The 18521-nt window shown below is 38.9% G+C and overlaps 1 protein-coding gene across 1 annotated transcript; it reads left to right on the plus strand.

The window, feature by feature from the left end:
* Positions 1–11796: 11796 nt before the first annotated feature.
* On the plus strand, positions 11797–17246 carry MFAP3L (microfibrillar-associated protein 3-like). The gene is made up of 2 exons (XM_010021111.1): positions 11797–12079; positions 16384–17246. The coding sequence occupies exons 1-2, from the start codon at positions 11797–11799 to the stop codon at positions 17244–17246; spliced, it is 1146 nt and encodes a 381-aa protein (XP_010019413.1).
* Positions 17247–18521: the final 1275 nt, after the last annotated feature.

Genomic DNA, 18521 nt, shown 5'->3' on the forward strand with positions numbered 1-18521 from the left:
TATAGAGAGCAATAGCTATCCGTGTAGCGGGAGTGGGGAATGCTGTTGTCAGCATCAAAGTTCGGGAGATGAAGTCAGATCAGCACCGGGGCTTGCTGGAAGATGGGCTGCTTCAGGCACGAGAGCTAACGAGTCCGCTGCTGGAGACCGTCAGCTCGGGATGCTGTCCCACGCTGGGACGGAGGAGGGAAGGCAGCAATCCTGTGCTCTTCAATAGAACTGGCTTCTTAGGAGAGCTTTAAATTTAAAATAAAGGCTGCCTCCTGATGCTTTGCTTTAATTACTTTATACTTCACAGGATGGTCTCATAAGATAAAACTCAATTTCAGAAGTGCCCTGAGGGAACAACAATCTAAAACTTGAGAGCGGTCTTGAAATAACTGTCAGATACTGTTTTTTAACGGGGCAGTATAGGAGGAGGGAGCTGAGAACAGAGAGTTCTACTGAGCAAGCACTTTTCTAGTGCATTGAGCTAGAGAGCCTCGTAAGAGACTACGCTTCCTAACAGTCCTTGTTCAGTTGTTAAATTGAAGCATCTCAGATGGAGCTTCCCTGATAACCCAGCTCCGGAAATAAAAGCACCAGCTGTGTAAGCAATGCTAAATACTAAATGCGACCTAATTTGTTACGTATTTGCCTGAAAGACTGTAAAGTTAGTTCAAAGGGAAAAGGACAAAGGAGTTAAAACGGGGAAAATGTAGCATTTTAGTTGTTTAGAGCCATTGGCATTGTGGAAGACTTTCTCTCTTCACCGCAGTATGACAAAATACAGCCGATCTCCTTTCAATGGAGATAATGTTTGCATGGCAGGAATCTTTTGTCTGGCTTAGCATGTGCAGTTAGCAACAGCACCACTGGTCTACTTGTGGTTGGTGTAGTCGGAATCTTTTTTTTTATTAGAAAGCCTTCTCATTTAGACTGCAGTGTATCAACATCAGTTGATGTTGAGTGCAGCTTACACAGCTGGAGTGCACATTGTGCGCCCTTTATTTCTGAAGAGTTTGTAGGTCTCAGGGGCCTAGATAAACAGCAGGACATCCACCAAAAAAAAAAAAAAAAAAAAAAAAGGCTTACTTCCTACTTTAACACAGTGATACAGAGTATTTCTCCGAGGCATGTTTCCCATCCTGAAAGTGTCGAGATAAAATCAGTTGCTCTTAAAACATTTAACACATGGTGAGAGTGTGACAGTGAGTTCTGAAGTGATCTGTATTGTACGGCTCCATTCATCTACTTGTCCTGTCCCCCTTGCCTCCCGGCAATTAGACAGGTCCTGTGCTAATACAGAGGAGGATGGAGCTGGCACAGGAACCTAGCTTCTTAGGAGAGCTTTAAATTTAAAATAAAGTCATATTCATCACATTTTCACAGGGGGAAAAAACAAACCCGACCAACAGAAATATGCAAAGCCAACCCATACAGTTTAGGAGAGGGTCACGTTTGTGGCACAGTGCTGTGGGGAGTGATTTAAATGGAACAAAACCAACCTCCATTTCAGTTCTTACCTAGAAAGTTCAGAATCTGGGGACTGTCATTTCTATTGTGGTTTAAATTCCTCGCCAGTGTAAGGCACCACTGAGATATGGATGCAACTTAGAACAGGACGAATGAGCTTGACAGGAGCTAAAGGAACCTGTACCAAGCTTTGCTAGCAGGGTCTTATTTCTCTGTAAGCATTTCACACCTTTACTAGAAGTTTTTGCAGGTATGAACACCTGTGATCCTACTTTGGGAGATCCTGGACCAGATTAATGTTACCAGAAGACTGTGGTGTAAGACCAAGTTCCTGGATACTTTCTGGAATTTCTCATTCCTGTGATTCTGAGCTGCTATCCATCCATGCTGACTCACGTGCTTTCACAAACGTCTCTTTGTAGTCTCAATTTTGATTTTTTAGTTTTGTTACCTAAACCAGTGGCATTTTCTGTCCACATACAGACCCATCTTGGAAACATAATTTCCAAGACAGTGGAAATGCTATTACTTTTCACTTGTTACTCTGACTGAAATCATTTGTTGCAGCATTTTAGAGCATCTTATCTTCTATCTGCCAGGAAGGCTGTGAAGGGCAGACAAAACTTGTACCTGTTTGTGTTAAGGTTGACGAATTCAAACAGACTTAGTGACTTTGATTTAGCTATCTGAGAATTTTTTGTAGTGGGCTCTTATTTCAGAGTAAAAGTAGTTACAATGAGTAACACCAGTTTATCAGAAATAAGAAACTCTGTACAGATGTGTGTAAATATCTTATTTTGGAGAGGGCCACCGTGTGCAGAGGAATTGCATTAAGAATAACCTACCTAGCCCAAACTTAACAGTTAATTGACATGGTTCTGCCACTCTGAGAGTTTTATACCAAGAAAAGATTTCTACTGATATTTTTAAGTCATGCAGGGCCAGAGCATGTATGTGACACCGCAGCTGCACTGTGCAGTCCCCATCGTATGTGCCTGACTGTAGTACATTGTCCTACTGAAAATACTGGATGCTGAGAAAGTTCTGTTACTTTAAGGTTACACTTCAATCTGATGTAGAAATAACTGGCACAAAAGTCTGAAATTACAGAGGTTCTTTAGTAAACTCTTGAGGGTTTCCAACTAAATTATTGCATATACATGGCCTTCTACAGACATGCTTGGAAAGGAAGCAATTGATTGCTTTTGTGTACAAGCAAGACTGAAGTTGTTGTGTGGTGCAGGGCAAACTTGTTTGAATCCCATCTGCTATCCCCTTTGTTAGTTGAGGAGGAAATAGACACAGGCACTTTTAACCTGAAATGATCCTTTTCTACTGCAAAAAGTCACGAATGGTTAGATTTCCTTTAAATTCCCCCTCTGACAAGGTTAATCCTGTTCTAATCACAGCATCCACGTGTAACCTTTTTGCCCTGTATCCCAGAAACCAATATATGTGAAAGCCAGTCATTAAAAATTATATCCATCTTGCAATTCTATAGGGATAGAGAAGAATTAGCCGTACTCATGTCTTTTTTCTCCTGGTTTGTATTGTGTTTTTTTTTTTCTTTTTTATATTTCAACTAAAATGGGAGCCTTTTGTTAAAATAGTATAATGAAAACTCTATCAGTGCATTGAAAACATTCACTTATTCAAAGCACATAAAAAAATTAGAGTTTAAATAGCGGACATCTTTAGCCCTGCAAAGCCCATCATGTCTTTGTTTAAGCAAAACTTAATTTTTCATTTTATGTCTTGTTTGAATGTCCTTCATCTGGAATTTTTATTCTTCATTTGGGAAAAGAAAACAAATAGGTGTGCTTAAAGGATTGCCAGCTTTGGCAAACAGCTCAAAAGAGGAAGTGGAAGGAAGTGAATCGGTAAAGTGAATGCATTCTGCATTGCTGTGTCCTTAGCAGGGTAACATAAGCCATGCCAAGAGCATATAAGATCTGTTGTATTTGCTGACTTTGGTTATTTAAACTGTTGACAGAATAATGCTTACACAGTGCAAGTATAAATAAAAGAGGTGAGTAAAGAAAATGATAGATACGTAGAACTTGGTGAGGCCTGGCAGCATAAAGATATATGTGGAAGTGTGGGAGAGATTCTCTGTGCATCTTCTTTGTTTCCTTTTTCTCAACAAAGGGGACTTTTAAGCATTGATCCATCTGCATGTACTGTAACAGCATGACAGCAGCTCTGCTGAAAGCTTCCAAGGAGTTAAGTGTCTCTTAAAGCCATACAGATGTTTCTGGAATAATAGCTTTATATACAAAACTATATTAAGTGGTAGTTGTCCAGCCTCCAAATAAATATAAATGCTAAATAAATCTAGATAATCTAAGTAAACAAAATATTTATCTGTAAGATTAAAAATTCTGTAAAGAGTGCATACCTAATCAAGCATAAGCTGTGCCTTAGAAAGTCTCCACTACTCACAGTGTTGAATTTGCTTTATGATCAGGGTAGCCCCCAACTCAGTAGGATGTTTCCACCCCAATACCTGTCTTGATTAAAAACGGCAAGTTCCTCAACTGGATATAAAACTATGTTTTCACTGCAGTCATTAAAAAACCTCAAAAGAAAGAACACTAAAATCACTCAGTCCATATAAAAATGCACATATGAACTACAGCTTATTTAATGAAAAGTTAAGTATCCAAGCTGCCTGAGTGGTTTTGGTACTTCAGTGTGTTTTGCAGTAAATTGATTTGATAGAGCAGAGATGCTGGGATTACAGGAGCTGTGACACCAAAAGGGAACTTTTCAGAGATGTGGCATTCCTAAGGAACTTCTAAATAATCTCTCTAAAAATGAACTACCAACAGCTTTTATCTCTTCATTTTTAGGTTAATGGATTAGAGTCTCTGAATATTAATTGACATGAGGGGAGTGCACATCAGACAATTCAAAGACATGGTTAAATCAATGGATCCAATCAAACGCTTAAAGTGAAGGGGTCTTAAAGGTTCTATGATACCATATGCTCACTAGTTTTGCAATATCGAGACATGAAGTAGGATAGAAGGGAACAACACCAAAGAGAAATTTACAGTAAAAATATTCTAAAACATTTACACACTCATAAAGGCAACATGAAGAGCTCCTTCATTGTACCATTGCTGAATAGAATGGCATGTGCTTCTTTCCTTCCACCAAAAGTCTGGGTATAGCATTTATTTTCAGTCATACATATAAAATGTGTAATGACCTTATTGCTTGGTGCTTTCTTGCTGGAGTTTATTCATAGAATCATAGAATGGTTTGGGTTGGAAGGGACCTTGAAGCTCATCTAGTTCCAACACCCCTGCCACGAGCAAGGTCACGTTCCACTACACCAGTTGCTCAAAGCCCCATCCAGCCTGGCCTTAACACTTAATTCATATACTGTGTAACCATGAAACTAAGATAACTCAATCTTTACAGATCTTTACAGTCATTAACTTTACTCTGTTACCCCCTACAGCGTTGAGTGTGTTCAGAGCAAAATAACTTTAGAAAATATTCGTAACAAATTGTACTCCGTTTCTGCCATTAATGGCAGAATAAGCTACTGCCCTGATTTTTCCATTTTCTTTCTTTTGTTATTTATCATTTGTCACCTTACAAAACAAGTTGACAAATGTTTGCCTGTAATAGCTTACAGTGCCTACAAAACATAAAATTAATTTGTAGGCTTCTTTATTATAATTTCATTTAGACAGGAGTCCTAGAAAAGGGCTCCAAATTGCCATACTGACAGCCATTCTTGTTCACTGCCCAGGGCCATACACTCAGAAGACAGTGAATACACAGAAAGCAATTAAGTCGCCACATTCTGCAGATACCATCATAACCTATGAACCTACACAGGTAAATTATATATTAGTTTCTCTTGAATCTTCCTAAATTCCCAGCTTTTATTTTACCTTGTGTCAAGGAATTGCAGTCTAGCTGTTGTTAATCAGAAAAATCTCTTTCCTCCCAATGCTACATCTTCCACCTCAGTTTCACTGCAATTTGTTTCTGTTTAATATTATGTGACGCAGTAAATACATATGCCTTAGCTGTTTTCTTTACACCATTCAATATTGTGTATATTTTTAATAACATCTCTTCTTATTCACCAGCCCTCTGAAGTCAGTAGTCTGAAAAAGTTATCTTAGTTGGTCTTTCAGTCTGGCTTGTTCCTGCTTTATTCTATTTCTAGATTAAATTCAGCACAACTGACAATTCTATAGCATGAAGAAGTCAGTTCTTTCAGCAGATAATAACCCATGAACTTAAGAGTCTGGCTATCTACATGGTGGGGGAAACAACATTCACTATTGCAGACACTCCAAATAAGTGGTATTTCATTAGTTATCTAGGCTGGAAATAAGTCCTCTCTGTGTGGTAGAGGACTTATCGTTGTACTTACTTATCATGTAAGTACAATGCAGAAAGCCAAACAAGTTTTTTTTTCAGGCTGTAGTCAACATCCTCAGCTTGTCTTGTTATTCTAAAGTACTACTACTCAAAAATAAAAGGATTATGGAGATCATGAAGGCAATTTCCCAGCATCCCATGTAGAAATAGTTACGAGTAGTCGTATTTTTTCACATTAACTTCTCCAAGGTGATCCTTGTATCTGTGTTTCTTGAGTATTAGAGTTTCTTTAGATTAGAGGGGGCCTCTGAAGGCCATCTTATCCAATACCCTGCTCAGAGCAGGGCCAGTGTAGACCAGTTTGCTCAGAATGTGTGTAGTCAGGTTTTGAACATCTCAAAGGCTAGAGATTCCACAGCCCCTCTGGACAACCTGTTGCAAGGCTTCACTGACCTCCTGCTTAAAAACTTCTTCATAAACAATCATAATTTCTCTTGGTGCAGCTTGGATCCCTTGTCTCTTGTCCTTTCACTGAACAACTCTGAGAGAAGCCTGAGTCTGTCTTCTCTACACTCTTTAGGCTGGGGCAGTACCACACAGCCCTGGAGAAGTTTCTAAACCATTCTCAGGCAGCTAAAGAGGCTGAAACACACACATAGTTGGGAGCTGCTCTGCAGGTATAAAGGCCTAGTTTAGATGTGCAAAAGAAAGCTCATCATCTTACAAGCATCACCAGCATGCGGCCCATTCAACATAGCCAGGGATACAGAAAAACGTGAAGTTATGAAGGACTGAAATCCCCCCAGAGGGAATGAACAGAGCAACTCTTTCGGAACCAAGCAATATTTTATTGACTAGCATATGACTAGAAATATAAGTTAGAAACTTTCTTCTAGTTGGAAATGAGTGACGTTTCATCTGCATGTGTGGGCCCTAAAAGCTTAACTTTTTCAGGAGGTGGTTCTCATTCTCTGCCTGTGAACTGGCAGTGAGCTTCCAGCCTTCTACGTGGCGTAAGTTCCTTCATTTGCATTCCTGTTCCAGTAAAACCTGTTAGCTTTTACTCTTGCCCACTCTATAAAGGCATTGCCCATGGAAACCAGGAAAGGTAGTACCTAGTTTCTAAATAATATTGAACTAGCTCTAGTTTTGTTTTGTAGCATCATCCTTGATACTTATAGACAAATGAGAACTAGAATGAAAATTATTTTGTTTTCTTGATCACTTACAAGCCAAGCAAGATAGCATTGGGATGTTAAAGCTATAGGAACATAATTTATGCATTATACAACAAGCTGTTTTCTTGTACTTTACTTCTGAATTGAATAACCTCACAGTTAATAGGATTACACATTATTCCAAGAACAAGAACAGGGCAGTCTTACAGAAGTGAGAGAGCCAGGAAAAGGTATGCACCACTGCCCTGCTTTTCTGTTCTTTTGTGCTCTGTCATCATGTTGTTCTGCACAAACACAGTACTTGCAAACGTGGCCCCTCACCCACAGTCATTTTCTTTGGTGGTGGTAGTACTGGGGAGCAAAGTCATCTGTGACCTTAAAAAATAAATGGTCAATCAGAACATGTCTCTTGAGTGATTAATGTTCCCAGCCAGTCCAAGCTATGTCTTCTGTTCAGACTGATGCTTGATTTTGGACGGAGAAGTGTTATCCTCAGTTTTTGCCCGATTCACAAAGGACCATGATGCTGCAGTAGTGCTTACTCTGGAGCACATCTCTGGATAGATGTGCATAGAGAGCACAGTAGAGGTTGCTATCATGTCACTTGGAAGAAAAGCCTGTCATAGGTCCCTCATATGGCTCAAGTCTCATGCAGTTTTCCTTGAAAGTTAATCCATAAGCAGTAAATTTGTTACTTTCAGATTTTCAGTTTATACCATTTGGGTTGAGTAAGAAAAAACCAAAACTATTTAATGTAAGGATCACTGGCAAACCATGTTTCAGGGGTAAATGTTGCTACAGATAGAATATGGCAGGGTCAGTTACCTATATATATGTTCTAGGTCCTGGAGAAGAGTTTGGGGATTCCTCTGTTTTCCATCTTGGGAGGTAAGCCTGTCCCTGACTACAACTTTGGGTGGAAAAGGTAGCTCAGAGTAGCTGGAGGTGTTCTTTTTGCTTTTCATGCACCACAGTTAGAGATTTTAAAAAAAAACCAAAACCAACTCTATATAACCATACTAAATATATTATGAACTTTTACTTTTTATAAGTGTTTTACAAGTAGGTCGTGTGCTTTGGGGCTGGGAAAAAGGAATGCTTACATTCTTTCCATGACCAGAAATTTAACTTTATAATGACCCTTTTGTGGCAAAGATGCTCCCAGAGACTCAGTCTTTTCCTAAAGAGCAATAGTCAGTATTGCACATGACCTCCTTCATTAGTTTTGAGTTACTCTTAGTCTTTTTAATCTGATCAATCCAGCTTTCTCTGACTTCAAGTCAGATTAAAAGGTTACAATTTTGCCTGCCTTCATCAGGTTCATCATGGGCCACAGCTAATTACCACCTCTCATGGCCAAGATCCAGGGCAGCACTGTACCCACTTCTCCGATACTCTGGATTCTCTTGCTTCTTTGCTGGAAGTGGGTAGATGTCACTAGCAGTCCTGTTTCGGTCTCCTTAGCATTCTGCCCATTTAGTTGTGTGATTGAATCATAACTCATTACGTCACTTATGTTTAACAAAGCAGCTTGCTTCCAAATTTGTTTTCCCTGATATCCTCAGGCCGCTATTGTGCCTGCAGCAAAGCAGTACAGAAACTCTCAGGAAACCTCCCTTTGCACCAGAGTCCAACCTAAGCACATTTTCTGCTCTTTCAGTTCTTTCTCTCTGCTTCTTTCTGCTTTCCTAACATGACTGCAGCATTTTTGGTCCTGTCCAACAGGTCAGCAGAGGGTCTTGGGCCTGCAGGTCCTTTGTTGTCCGCCTTTTTAACTTTCTTTTTTGTGCTAGGTGAGGCTGAGAAAACCTCGGTTTCTTCCATTTTTCTTTTGTTCCCCACTAACAGTGCAGAGGATGCACGCCGAAGAAAAGATTCCCTACCCCTTCCTAGGTGCCATGGGAACATTTGTTCAAACTTGCAGTTTAAAACATTGTTCTTCAGAGATCTGTCTCCCAGACTCCTTGGAACATTCAGAGCATTTCCTGGGATGGCACGTGAAAGCAGTAGCCACCATTTCCAGATATCCTGCTTTAACCATACTGCCTGCTTGTTCCTCATACTAGCCATCAAACTGTATTTATTTCAAAGAGAAATGTATCTACAGAGGTGTTTAGTGCTATCTTAATATTCATTCCAGGAACGTACATGGGAACATACATTCCCATGAGCGATGTGAGTAGGTATGGATTTCCCACAGTAGGCATAAATTATTTGGCGCTATTTCTTAACATTTACTGTAGCTATTTATGGCTCAATTCTGTGCCAGACTGAGGGAGTTGCTGATATTTTCAGACAAATAATTGGCCCTCTGACCATATTAACAAGCCACGTTTGTTATCACTACACAAAGGTACGGGTTTTGCTTTCATATGCTCTGCATTAAACATGAGTAAACATATAGAGTAAGCACCTGCCTTAAGCTTCCCAATACACTACAGGTCCTTCCATACAGGTTTTCTATTCACCCATTGGGGTGATGCTATTTAATTTCCTTCTGGAATGCAAATTGCTGTCCATGGTAAACACCTTTTTTGATTGCTACTGATTTTTCTGCCATCAAAAAACATGGTAGGCTCAAATACAATAATAACAAGCCACAGTTAGTAATTAGCAACTCAAAGTGTAATCAGTTTATGTGGTTCTTTTGCCCTTCCCATTGTCTTAATCCATCCAGTCTTTGTTCTTACTCCCTTGCCAGGAAGCGTGACGTGTCTTTTGGCTTTTCTGTATGGCGCAATGCAGATCTATAACACTGCACAGAAGCATTTTACAGAGTGAATGTGTGACCATATAGAATGGCTGTCTCCAAGGTTAATGGAGTAATGTAATGTAAATAGTTATGTAAATAATGTAAATGAAATGTAAATAGTTACTGAAGTGAATAGGCAGAATTAAGGGATTTTTCCAAAGTGCAGATTCAGACAGGCTGTACCTATACGGAACTTCAAACCTTCAGGCTCTACATGTTTTGCATAACTGGAAATGGATTTCTAAAGTCATTGTTTTTATAGTTTTATATGACAAATGAGATTTGCATATTAATTTAAAGTAAAAAAACATTCTGGCTTTTCAAGACAAAGATTTCCACATTCAATAATTAGAAAAACAGAGAAAAAATGAGGGCAAGCTTGGAGCTGTGACAGGCATCCACACCATGCGTGCAGCTTATCTAAAAACATGTAGTTTGTCATTTCTAGTAATGATTTGTCCTGCAAAATGGAGGAGACTGCTTTGCTCTTTTAATAAGTTGTGTCTGTTTGTATGAAATGAAGTTCATTGCTTTACAGAGAACAGGGAATAGAGAAGAAAATAACCTAGGTCAAATATTAATAGTGAAAAACAGTAATATTGTTTTCTTTCCTTTTTGAATAAAGATTAAAAGAGGGAATGGGATTGTTTGTTTTCATTTTAGTGTTTCCTTTGTTTTTATTTTAGTGTTTCCTGTATATATGGAACTGAGGTAGCCTTGTCAGCAGTCATTTTCTGTGCTATGGTAGAGGAGTTACCACAGTGTCAACCAGATTTTTAACAAAATGTAAATGATTTTGCAAGTAAAATACTCATTCAGGGAAATTTTTTTAGTTACCTATGTTTGGATTCCAGGTAGACTCCTTTAACTAGTAAGTTTTACCAAGTTTCAGTTATTTACCTTATAAAAAATGAGTAAAACCAATGTAGTTAGATAATCTGATGTGAATTTAGCATAATTTGTGACCTTTTGACTCTTGAAATTTTCAAAGGTGCTCACTTCAAGGCAGACACTGTGTCCTCACTCAGTACTGAATGCCAGCTGTGTTCACCGAGAGCATAATGACTCCAGTACAGAGCACATTTGTAAACCCCTCTTCTGTCTAAAATTTGAAATCACTATGTAAGAAAGGGCTCATTGTAGATGATTAATTGAGGGAAAATATTTAGTGAGAGTGTACAAAAAGTATAAGGCAAAATGCTTCATGACACATAAGGAATGGAAAATTCCCAACTTCATTTGGTACTTAGTTGCTGGCTGGGCTTAAACCATGACAATCTGCTCATTTCATTACATTGAAATGACTTTACCAAGTACCAAATATCCTCTTTTAAGAATATTCTTCCATGCTATGTTTTATCTCAGATAACTTGAAAAAATGCAGCAGTTTAAAAAAAGTGAATGGTCTGAGATACTTTGCCGTATGTACTATTGTATTTGGACAAAATTGTGTATATTAAGGATTCCAACAGCAGCTCCAAAAACCTTTCCTGGAGCAATTCTTTCTTACAGTGTGTTCCACAATTCACCTCAAACAGTGCACGTGACATAGTTGCAGCACTGAACTGGTAGTGACAGCTTTAACATGCTGTACCTTTGTTTCTCCTGTTGATTTTGCAAATGTTAAAAAAGAAAAAGAAAAATCTGTAAAACTTTTGGCATACAACTGTAGCTGCTGCTCTAGCTAAATTGCTGCTAAGTGTCTAGGTGATAAAAGCTTTCTCCCACGCCTGCCACTCTGAACAACACTATTGTCAGGAAAATGTATGCATCTTTTTCCAGTAAGAATAAGGACTGTGATAACTTTAGCATTTAGACAAGACACTGAGCTGATGATTGTGAAATGCATTAATGGATGTGTCACTATTTTAAAAGAGCACTTCTAATGGTTTGTTTATACATGCCATCTCATTGTACCTATTTATTTATTTTATAGGATATTTTAAACATTAAATTGCACAGATCAAAGTAGAGCTCTCCTGTGACCTCCTCACCTCAAGGGCCTGTGCTGAACAGAAACAATCCCAGTTCCCAACCAGTTGTGTATACCGCTGAAGGAAAATGAACGTACTGAACAGCCACCACTTTTTGTACTTTCTGCCTACCACACGCCTTGTCATCTTATTAGCAGCTTTGACAACTGCTGAGGATGTGACTAATAGCACTTTCAACCGCACTGACATGAACATGGGATCCGTGCCTGTGGTGATCTCCCGGATCGACCATATTATAGTCAAGGAGGGGAGTAGTGCCTTGATCGACTGCAATGTCCAAGGTAGTCCTAGTCCACATTACAGATGGTACAATTCCAATGGCTACCTGCTCAAAGAGGAGGAGAATAAAGGTAAGATCGTAGTATTCTCACTGATGTAGCCTGTCCAGAGACACTTCAGATTTCAGCAGGTTGACTGAATTTAAGAGCATGACTTTGGTATTTTCCTGTGTGAAATTGCATGAAAGCACGGTAGCAGCCGTAAATTCGTTGTGTGCACCTTGGAAGAAAACAGTAACATTTTTTTAAGGTGTTATTTTAGCAACACAGAGCATGAAGCTGAAACACTTAACAGAAAGTGTAGACAGGCTTCTTTTCACTGGAAGACTTCAGGTTTGATCCTGTTTCCCTTTCTGTCCTCTTTTGTTCTTCTCTGAAACCAAAAAGACTAAAAAGCTGTTTTCCAACTCGAGGGAGGATTCTCTTGACATATGAGAATAATTTGTTGACATGAATTCAACACAGCTAACTCCCTGACACACCTGCAGTCTTTATGTGTAGTGCTGTGGAGGGTGACATACAGGAGATGCCCTGAGTAACCAACAGAAAAACCTATATAGGGCAGCAGTCAGAAGGACAAGCCAAGTTTGACCCTTTCTGGCTTTAGTTAAGACTCTTCAGTTGCATTTGCCAAAGACCTTAATTACACGAGCTTGTTTTCCTTAAATGGAAGGGTTAGGTGCTAATCCTAGTTATGCTTCTAGGGAACATTTCATTGTGGGGGGAAAGGTGTTTTGCTCATGTAATACTTCCATACTGACTGCTTTGTTCACAGCATGATGAAATAAACTTCTAGTTATTCATACTAAATTCAAGATGGCTTGCCTAACTAATAGCTGACCTGAGGGAGAATTCTGCTATGACAGTATGATGATTGACCCAGCTGCACGTTCAAGAGCATAGTGTATCTGTAAAAGATTACTGCATAATTGGTTATATTTTACATGATAGTATTTTATAATTTTCTGAGTAAAGCTAGAGAAAGGAACTACTTGAGCTAGTAGTTTCAGACATAATCTGTGCAGTCATGGCAACATACTGTGATTTCTGCACTAGAGTGTTTTCCTAAGGCTCACTAACAAGAATTTTCCCCTTTTGTTAGGCATCTAACTTTAGGTCTTTGTATAGTCAACTGAGAGAGGTAGGTACTCACACAGATATTTAGGTAGGTGAGCAAAAACTTTGTCCAAGTCAGTAAAAGTTGCATATGTACTATTAAGACAACATCACTTGGACTTTCAGCAGTGCACTTCCCCCTTTAAGAAAATGACTGTCTTCTTGTAAGAAGTGCTTCCTAGCTCAAGGTCTTTCTTTACCATGTGTACAGTTATATTGCTTATGGCATTGAATTGTTACCAAAACCCAGCAATAATACCTTTTCTAATCATTGTTTTCTCATTCTGCTTATACTATCTGCCAGGATCCACTGGCCCAGACCCAGTCATTGAGTCACAGTTCAATGCCATTATGTCATTTATAACAGCTGGAGCCAGGATACATCAGCAAAGTGTCTTGTCATTTAACAATTAATAAACACCCACTTTGCCAACATTGCAATTCAAAGAAATACTGAGCAGCCAATACTCTGTATTTTTTTCTTATTCTAAAGGTGGAGAAGGAAGTGTCATCTATTACAGATGCTGCCATTTCTTCTATAAAAGAGTTTTCCTCTGAATTTGCCTAACTTTAGCAGATTGGAGTGATTTGTTTATGTGAAGGTCTGCTTTAGACTGAGCTTTTTATTTATTCTATATTTTTAAATTTCAGGCAAAGTGATGCAGCTGTTTTCAAGAATTACGCTAAGGCAAAAAACAGTGTTTCAGCTAAGTTAAAAATTCTAAGTAAGAAGATAAAAAGATGTAATTAAGAACTGTACATACAGGAACTGAGGCAAGGATCTTGTGGGAATACTTTCTGTATAGGCTTCTACTGGAGGTAATGTAAAAACCCAATCTGGATAAGCCATACTTAATTAGAAGAACTTTCAAAAGGGTAAAAGCCCATAACTACTCTGAAATAAAGGCTTTTTTTGACTAATGAGTTTCAAAGTTGCCCACAGATTCTTCCTTGAAAGAAATAATGTAAAAAATATATATATATATAGTAATCTTTTTAACAACCAAAGAACTTCATGTAAAGAATAAAATAAATAGAGAAGCAAAGTACACACCAGCCTGTGACAGGACTGCAGACCTTGCATGTGATTTACCTGCATTGCATAGGGGTTTTAGTCCTCTAATCACAGATTCTGTGTGTTTGCTCAGCTGCCTTAATAGAAACATAGGATGATTTGGGTTGGAAGGGACCTTGAAAATCATCTAGTTCCAACCCCCTGCCATGGGCAGGGACACCTTCCACTAGACCAGGTTGCTCCAAGCCCTGTACAACCTGGCCTTGAACACTGCCAGGGATGGGGCAGCCACAGCTTCTCTGGGCAACCTGTGCCAGTGCCTCGCCACCCTCATAATGAAGAGTTTTTTCCTAAATGTCTAATCTAAATCTCCCCTCTTTCAGTTTAAAACCATTCCACCTCATCCTATCACTACATGCCCTCATAAAAGTCCCTCTCCAGCTTTTTCTTCATTATTCAGTATGGCTAGTAAGACCGCAAAGCTGAATTTCCTGTTTTGTTTCAGCCTACTTTCAGCACATCGTTTGGCATCTGCATTTTACCACCAGGCTAACTCTCCAGGCTGGCACGCAGATGAAAGCAAAGCCTGACCTGCTGCTGCAGGATCTGCTGTCACCTGTGCATTTTCTGGAGCCATTTCCCACTTGTGCTGCATGGCACAACTGTTCTTCAGGGAGCTGTGAGCAAATTTGCATGTGGAAACTGCACAAAGGCAGCTGGGGTGCAAAGGGGCTTGGTTGGGCTAGTGATAACTTTTGCCATAAAGAGAGTGTGTTACAACCCCAAGTAAAAACAACTTCCATCTTAATAGACTTAAACTGGTTAGGTTTAAGGAAAACCAACTTTCTGATAGTAAAGATAGGTGAACATCTGAAATTCCTTCCTGTGGAAGATTCCATTACTGCCTTCAGCAGATACCTGCCAGGTGCCTGCTTGGGATTGTGTTACAGAGATTGAAAACAGTTGAGCCTGCCTCTGAGCAGCAGTATTAGATGATCTTATTGTCTTACATCAGCCTATGTCATTGTTCTAAAAGGAAACCTGTATGACAACACCCTGTATAAAGCATTCAGAAGGCACAGAGGCACTCCTACACTTTCTGGCTGTTGTCTTCACCATGTAAACCTTCTAGGATTCACCCCTTCTAGGAGTGGGTTTACATGAATGCAAGAATTGATACCAGATTTTCCCATTGAAGTTGAATCATGTTTTTTATAGCAAAGTTGCAGTTTAGTAAGTCATACCACACCAAATAAAGCAGGAAAAAAAAAACCCACCACATCCTTAGCTCTAAAATGGTAGTGATATTTAAATAAAAATTAAGCTCACTTGGGGAACTAAAAAAATCTAATTCATTACCAATGAATAAGGAATAATGGCAAACTCAGTAATGACCTGAATCTTGAACCACTTTAGCAGTGATAGCAGCGCTGGATTTTAACATGTTGTTTAGTCTCAATTTAATAGCTAAATTGTTCTGCTGTGCCAGGTTCAAAGGATATAAAACATACATGTACAATTACATATAACGACCAAAGATACCACTTATATTTCATTGATAGAAATGACTCTTAAAATAAGTTCCATCATGATGTGTAGAAGTTCACACTGGCAAAAAAGATATTCTCTGTCACGGCTCTTCCTTTTCCCATCCATATTACTCCTCTGGTTCCTATTTCTTCTTTATAAAATCATATTTCAAAATTAGATTCTGAAAACCTCAGAGAGTAGGCAGTGTAGTACATGATCTCTGAAATTTCAGGGGTTTAAAGTTTACATTAACAGAATTATATGAGATACTGTAACAAAACACCAAAAATAACCCAGTTGTAAGAAAACGCATTGTCAGGGAACAAAATAAGGAGGGCTTAGTATCCCTCACAATCCCATTGTTAATGTTTTTTTAAGGAAGTGTGACATGGTATTTGGGAGGCTCTCTGGGGTAAGTAGTCCTATCTTTGAAACTTAACTGGCCATAAGATTGTGATAGATGTCATGCATATTAAATTTTTTCATGAGACGCTTTCAGGGCATGATCTGATTATTCACAGTTGATGTCAGGGATTTGATAGTAACACGTCTAGGGACAGACAGGCCTTTGTGATGGTAAAATCTTTGTCTTCTTGTGAACATTATTTCCTTCTTCCAAAATCTAAAGCCAGTTTGACAAAGCTGATGTTTAAGACTATGCTGATCATGTGAACAAAATACTTCTAACTAAGTTACTCTGTCTCCTCTCCAACAGGAAAATGGTGGTTTCTTGACAATGGGCTACTAAACATTACCAGCGTGTCTTTTGAAGACAGAGGTAAATACACATGTGTTGCATCTAATACGTATGGCAGTGTTAACAATACTGTGACGCTGAGGGTTGTCTTCACCTCTGGAGATATGGGAATCTATTACATGATAGTCTGCCTTGTAGCTTTTACCATTGTTATGATACTGAACATTACTCGGTTATGTATGATGAGCAGTCATCTGAAGAAAACTGAGAAAGCAATCAATGAATTCTTCAGAACAGAAGGGGCAGAGAAACTCCAAAAAGCCTTTGAGATTGCAAAGCGTATCCCAATTATCACTTCAGCCAAAACACTTGAGCTTGCCAAAGTAACCCAGTTCAAGACCATGGAATTTGCTCGCTATATTGAAGAACTTGCTCGGAGCGTACCTTTGCCACCTCTCATCATGAACTGTAGGACTATAATGGAAGAAATCATGGAGGTTGTCGGTCTGGAGGAGCAAGGACAGAATTTTGTACGGCAGACAGCAGAAGGCCAGGAAACCACTGAAACAGATGAGTTGTACATGATCCCAAATGCTTTGAAGCGCAGTGACTCTCCCACAGCTGACTCTGATGCATCGTCACTGCACGAGCCACCTCAACAGATTGCAATAAAAGTATCAGTTCACCCATTGTCTAAAAAGGACTGCATGGATGGTCAGTCACAAGAAAGCATGCAGTTGGACACCAAGGAAGAAGACACTTCTCAAACACCAGCACTTCCTGCAGAACCCCTTCCTGAGCCTTCTGCTGAACTCAGTTCTGATGACACAGCATTGGCAAATGACAAAAATACATGCATTATATATGAAAGCCATGTATGATAGTTACTCCTGAATCTATGCATAGCAGGAAAATCAGGTGGAGCTCTTTTAAAAATACATATTGTAATTGCCGCTAAGCCTTACCTGGAGACTATCATAGCAAAAGCATGTATGTGGATTATTTGGCACTTTCTTCTCAGTTTGACTTTAGTTTACCATGATGTATGGCAGAGTAATTGCTATTACATTAATATTAATTGCTCTTTTTGATTAGGAGTATTTCCAAGAAACATTTACCTCAGCATTTTCTAGGTTGGAGTCCCCTGGAGCAGCCTCCTGAAAGTCACTGGTAGTCTTTGATGTAGGACACTTGAACTTACTAAACATAAAACTGGTTTTCATTTTCCTCCTTGACTCTTGTTATTTCCATCTACTGCATTTTTGCAAATATTATCTTGTGAATTTGAAATACTCCCCAAAAAGGCAGCACTCCAGTAGCCAAATAAAATCCTAATAGATCCATTTACAAAACCTGTTTGTTCAGCTGCATTGTCATTTAGAGGGCTATTAAAGAAAGTTGAAATGTTTCCATTTCATTTGAGACTACACTGCTCAGGCACATGGGAAATAGTTTTCCTTTTTCCATGAAATGAAGATGCCAAAAACTGGGGGGGTTTCACATCAAGAAACAACTTTGAAGTGTATTTTACAGATGGGAAAGCCTGTAAACATCTTACAGAAAGTTGCAGTCCAACAGCTCTGCAGGGTTTTTTGCATATATTTGACCATTTTTTACTTTGCCAGAAGTTTATATGGAAAACAACTGCAAATATGCAAGATGTCTTTTTTTTGTAGTAATTTGGTAGGAGTAAGTATGCACTACCTTACCAGAAGATATGCAGGTTCTCTAACAGTCCTGCAAATGCCAGTCATCAGCTGGTAACAAGGCTGAAATGGCAGAAGACCCTTTTATAGGGATTCTCAATTTGATGCAGATTCATATTTTGAAGACCAAACCTAAGTTCATCTATAAGCATAAGTTTAACAGTGTTTTATCCAAACTAAAAAAAAAAAAAAATATATAATTGTCTTGTGAATTTCCAATGATGATCACATGAACTGTTTACTGTGTTGTAATTGCTTTGGTATTTTACCTCCTACCTATGTAGGATGTTCACTACTTGAGTACATGTGTCCCTACCCCATGATCACAGGAACTGGGGCATTAAAAAGGGTCAATGTTTATGCCAGGAAATGCCAGGAGTGGAAAGGAAGTGATAATTTTTATTGTAAACAGACAAAAAAAAAAAGGACCTTCTCTGGAGTGAGACTGGA

Source organism: Nestor notabilis, unplaced genomic scaffold (assembly GCF_000696875.1).
Source record: "Nestor notabilis isolate BGI_N333 unplaced genomic scaffold, ASM69687v1 scaffold26498, whole genome shotgun sequence".
NCBI lineage: Eukaryota > Metazoa > Chordata > Aves > Psittaciformes > Psittacidae > Nestor > Nestor notabilis.

Coding starts and splice junctions, on each gene's coding strand:
- MFAP3L (XM_010021111.1), top strand. CDS start 11,797: ATGAACGTACTGAACAGCCACCACTTTTTGTACTTTCTGCCTACCACA. Junction 12,080..16,383: donor CAAAGAGGAGGAGAATAAAG/GTAAGATCGTAG, acceptor CCTCTCCAACAG/GAAAATGGTGGTTTCTTGAC.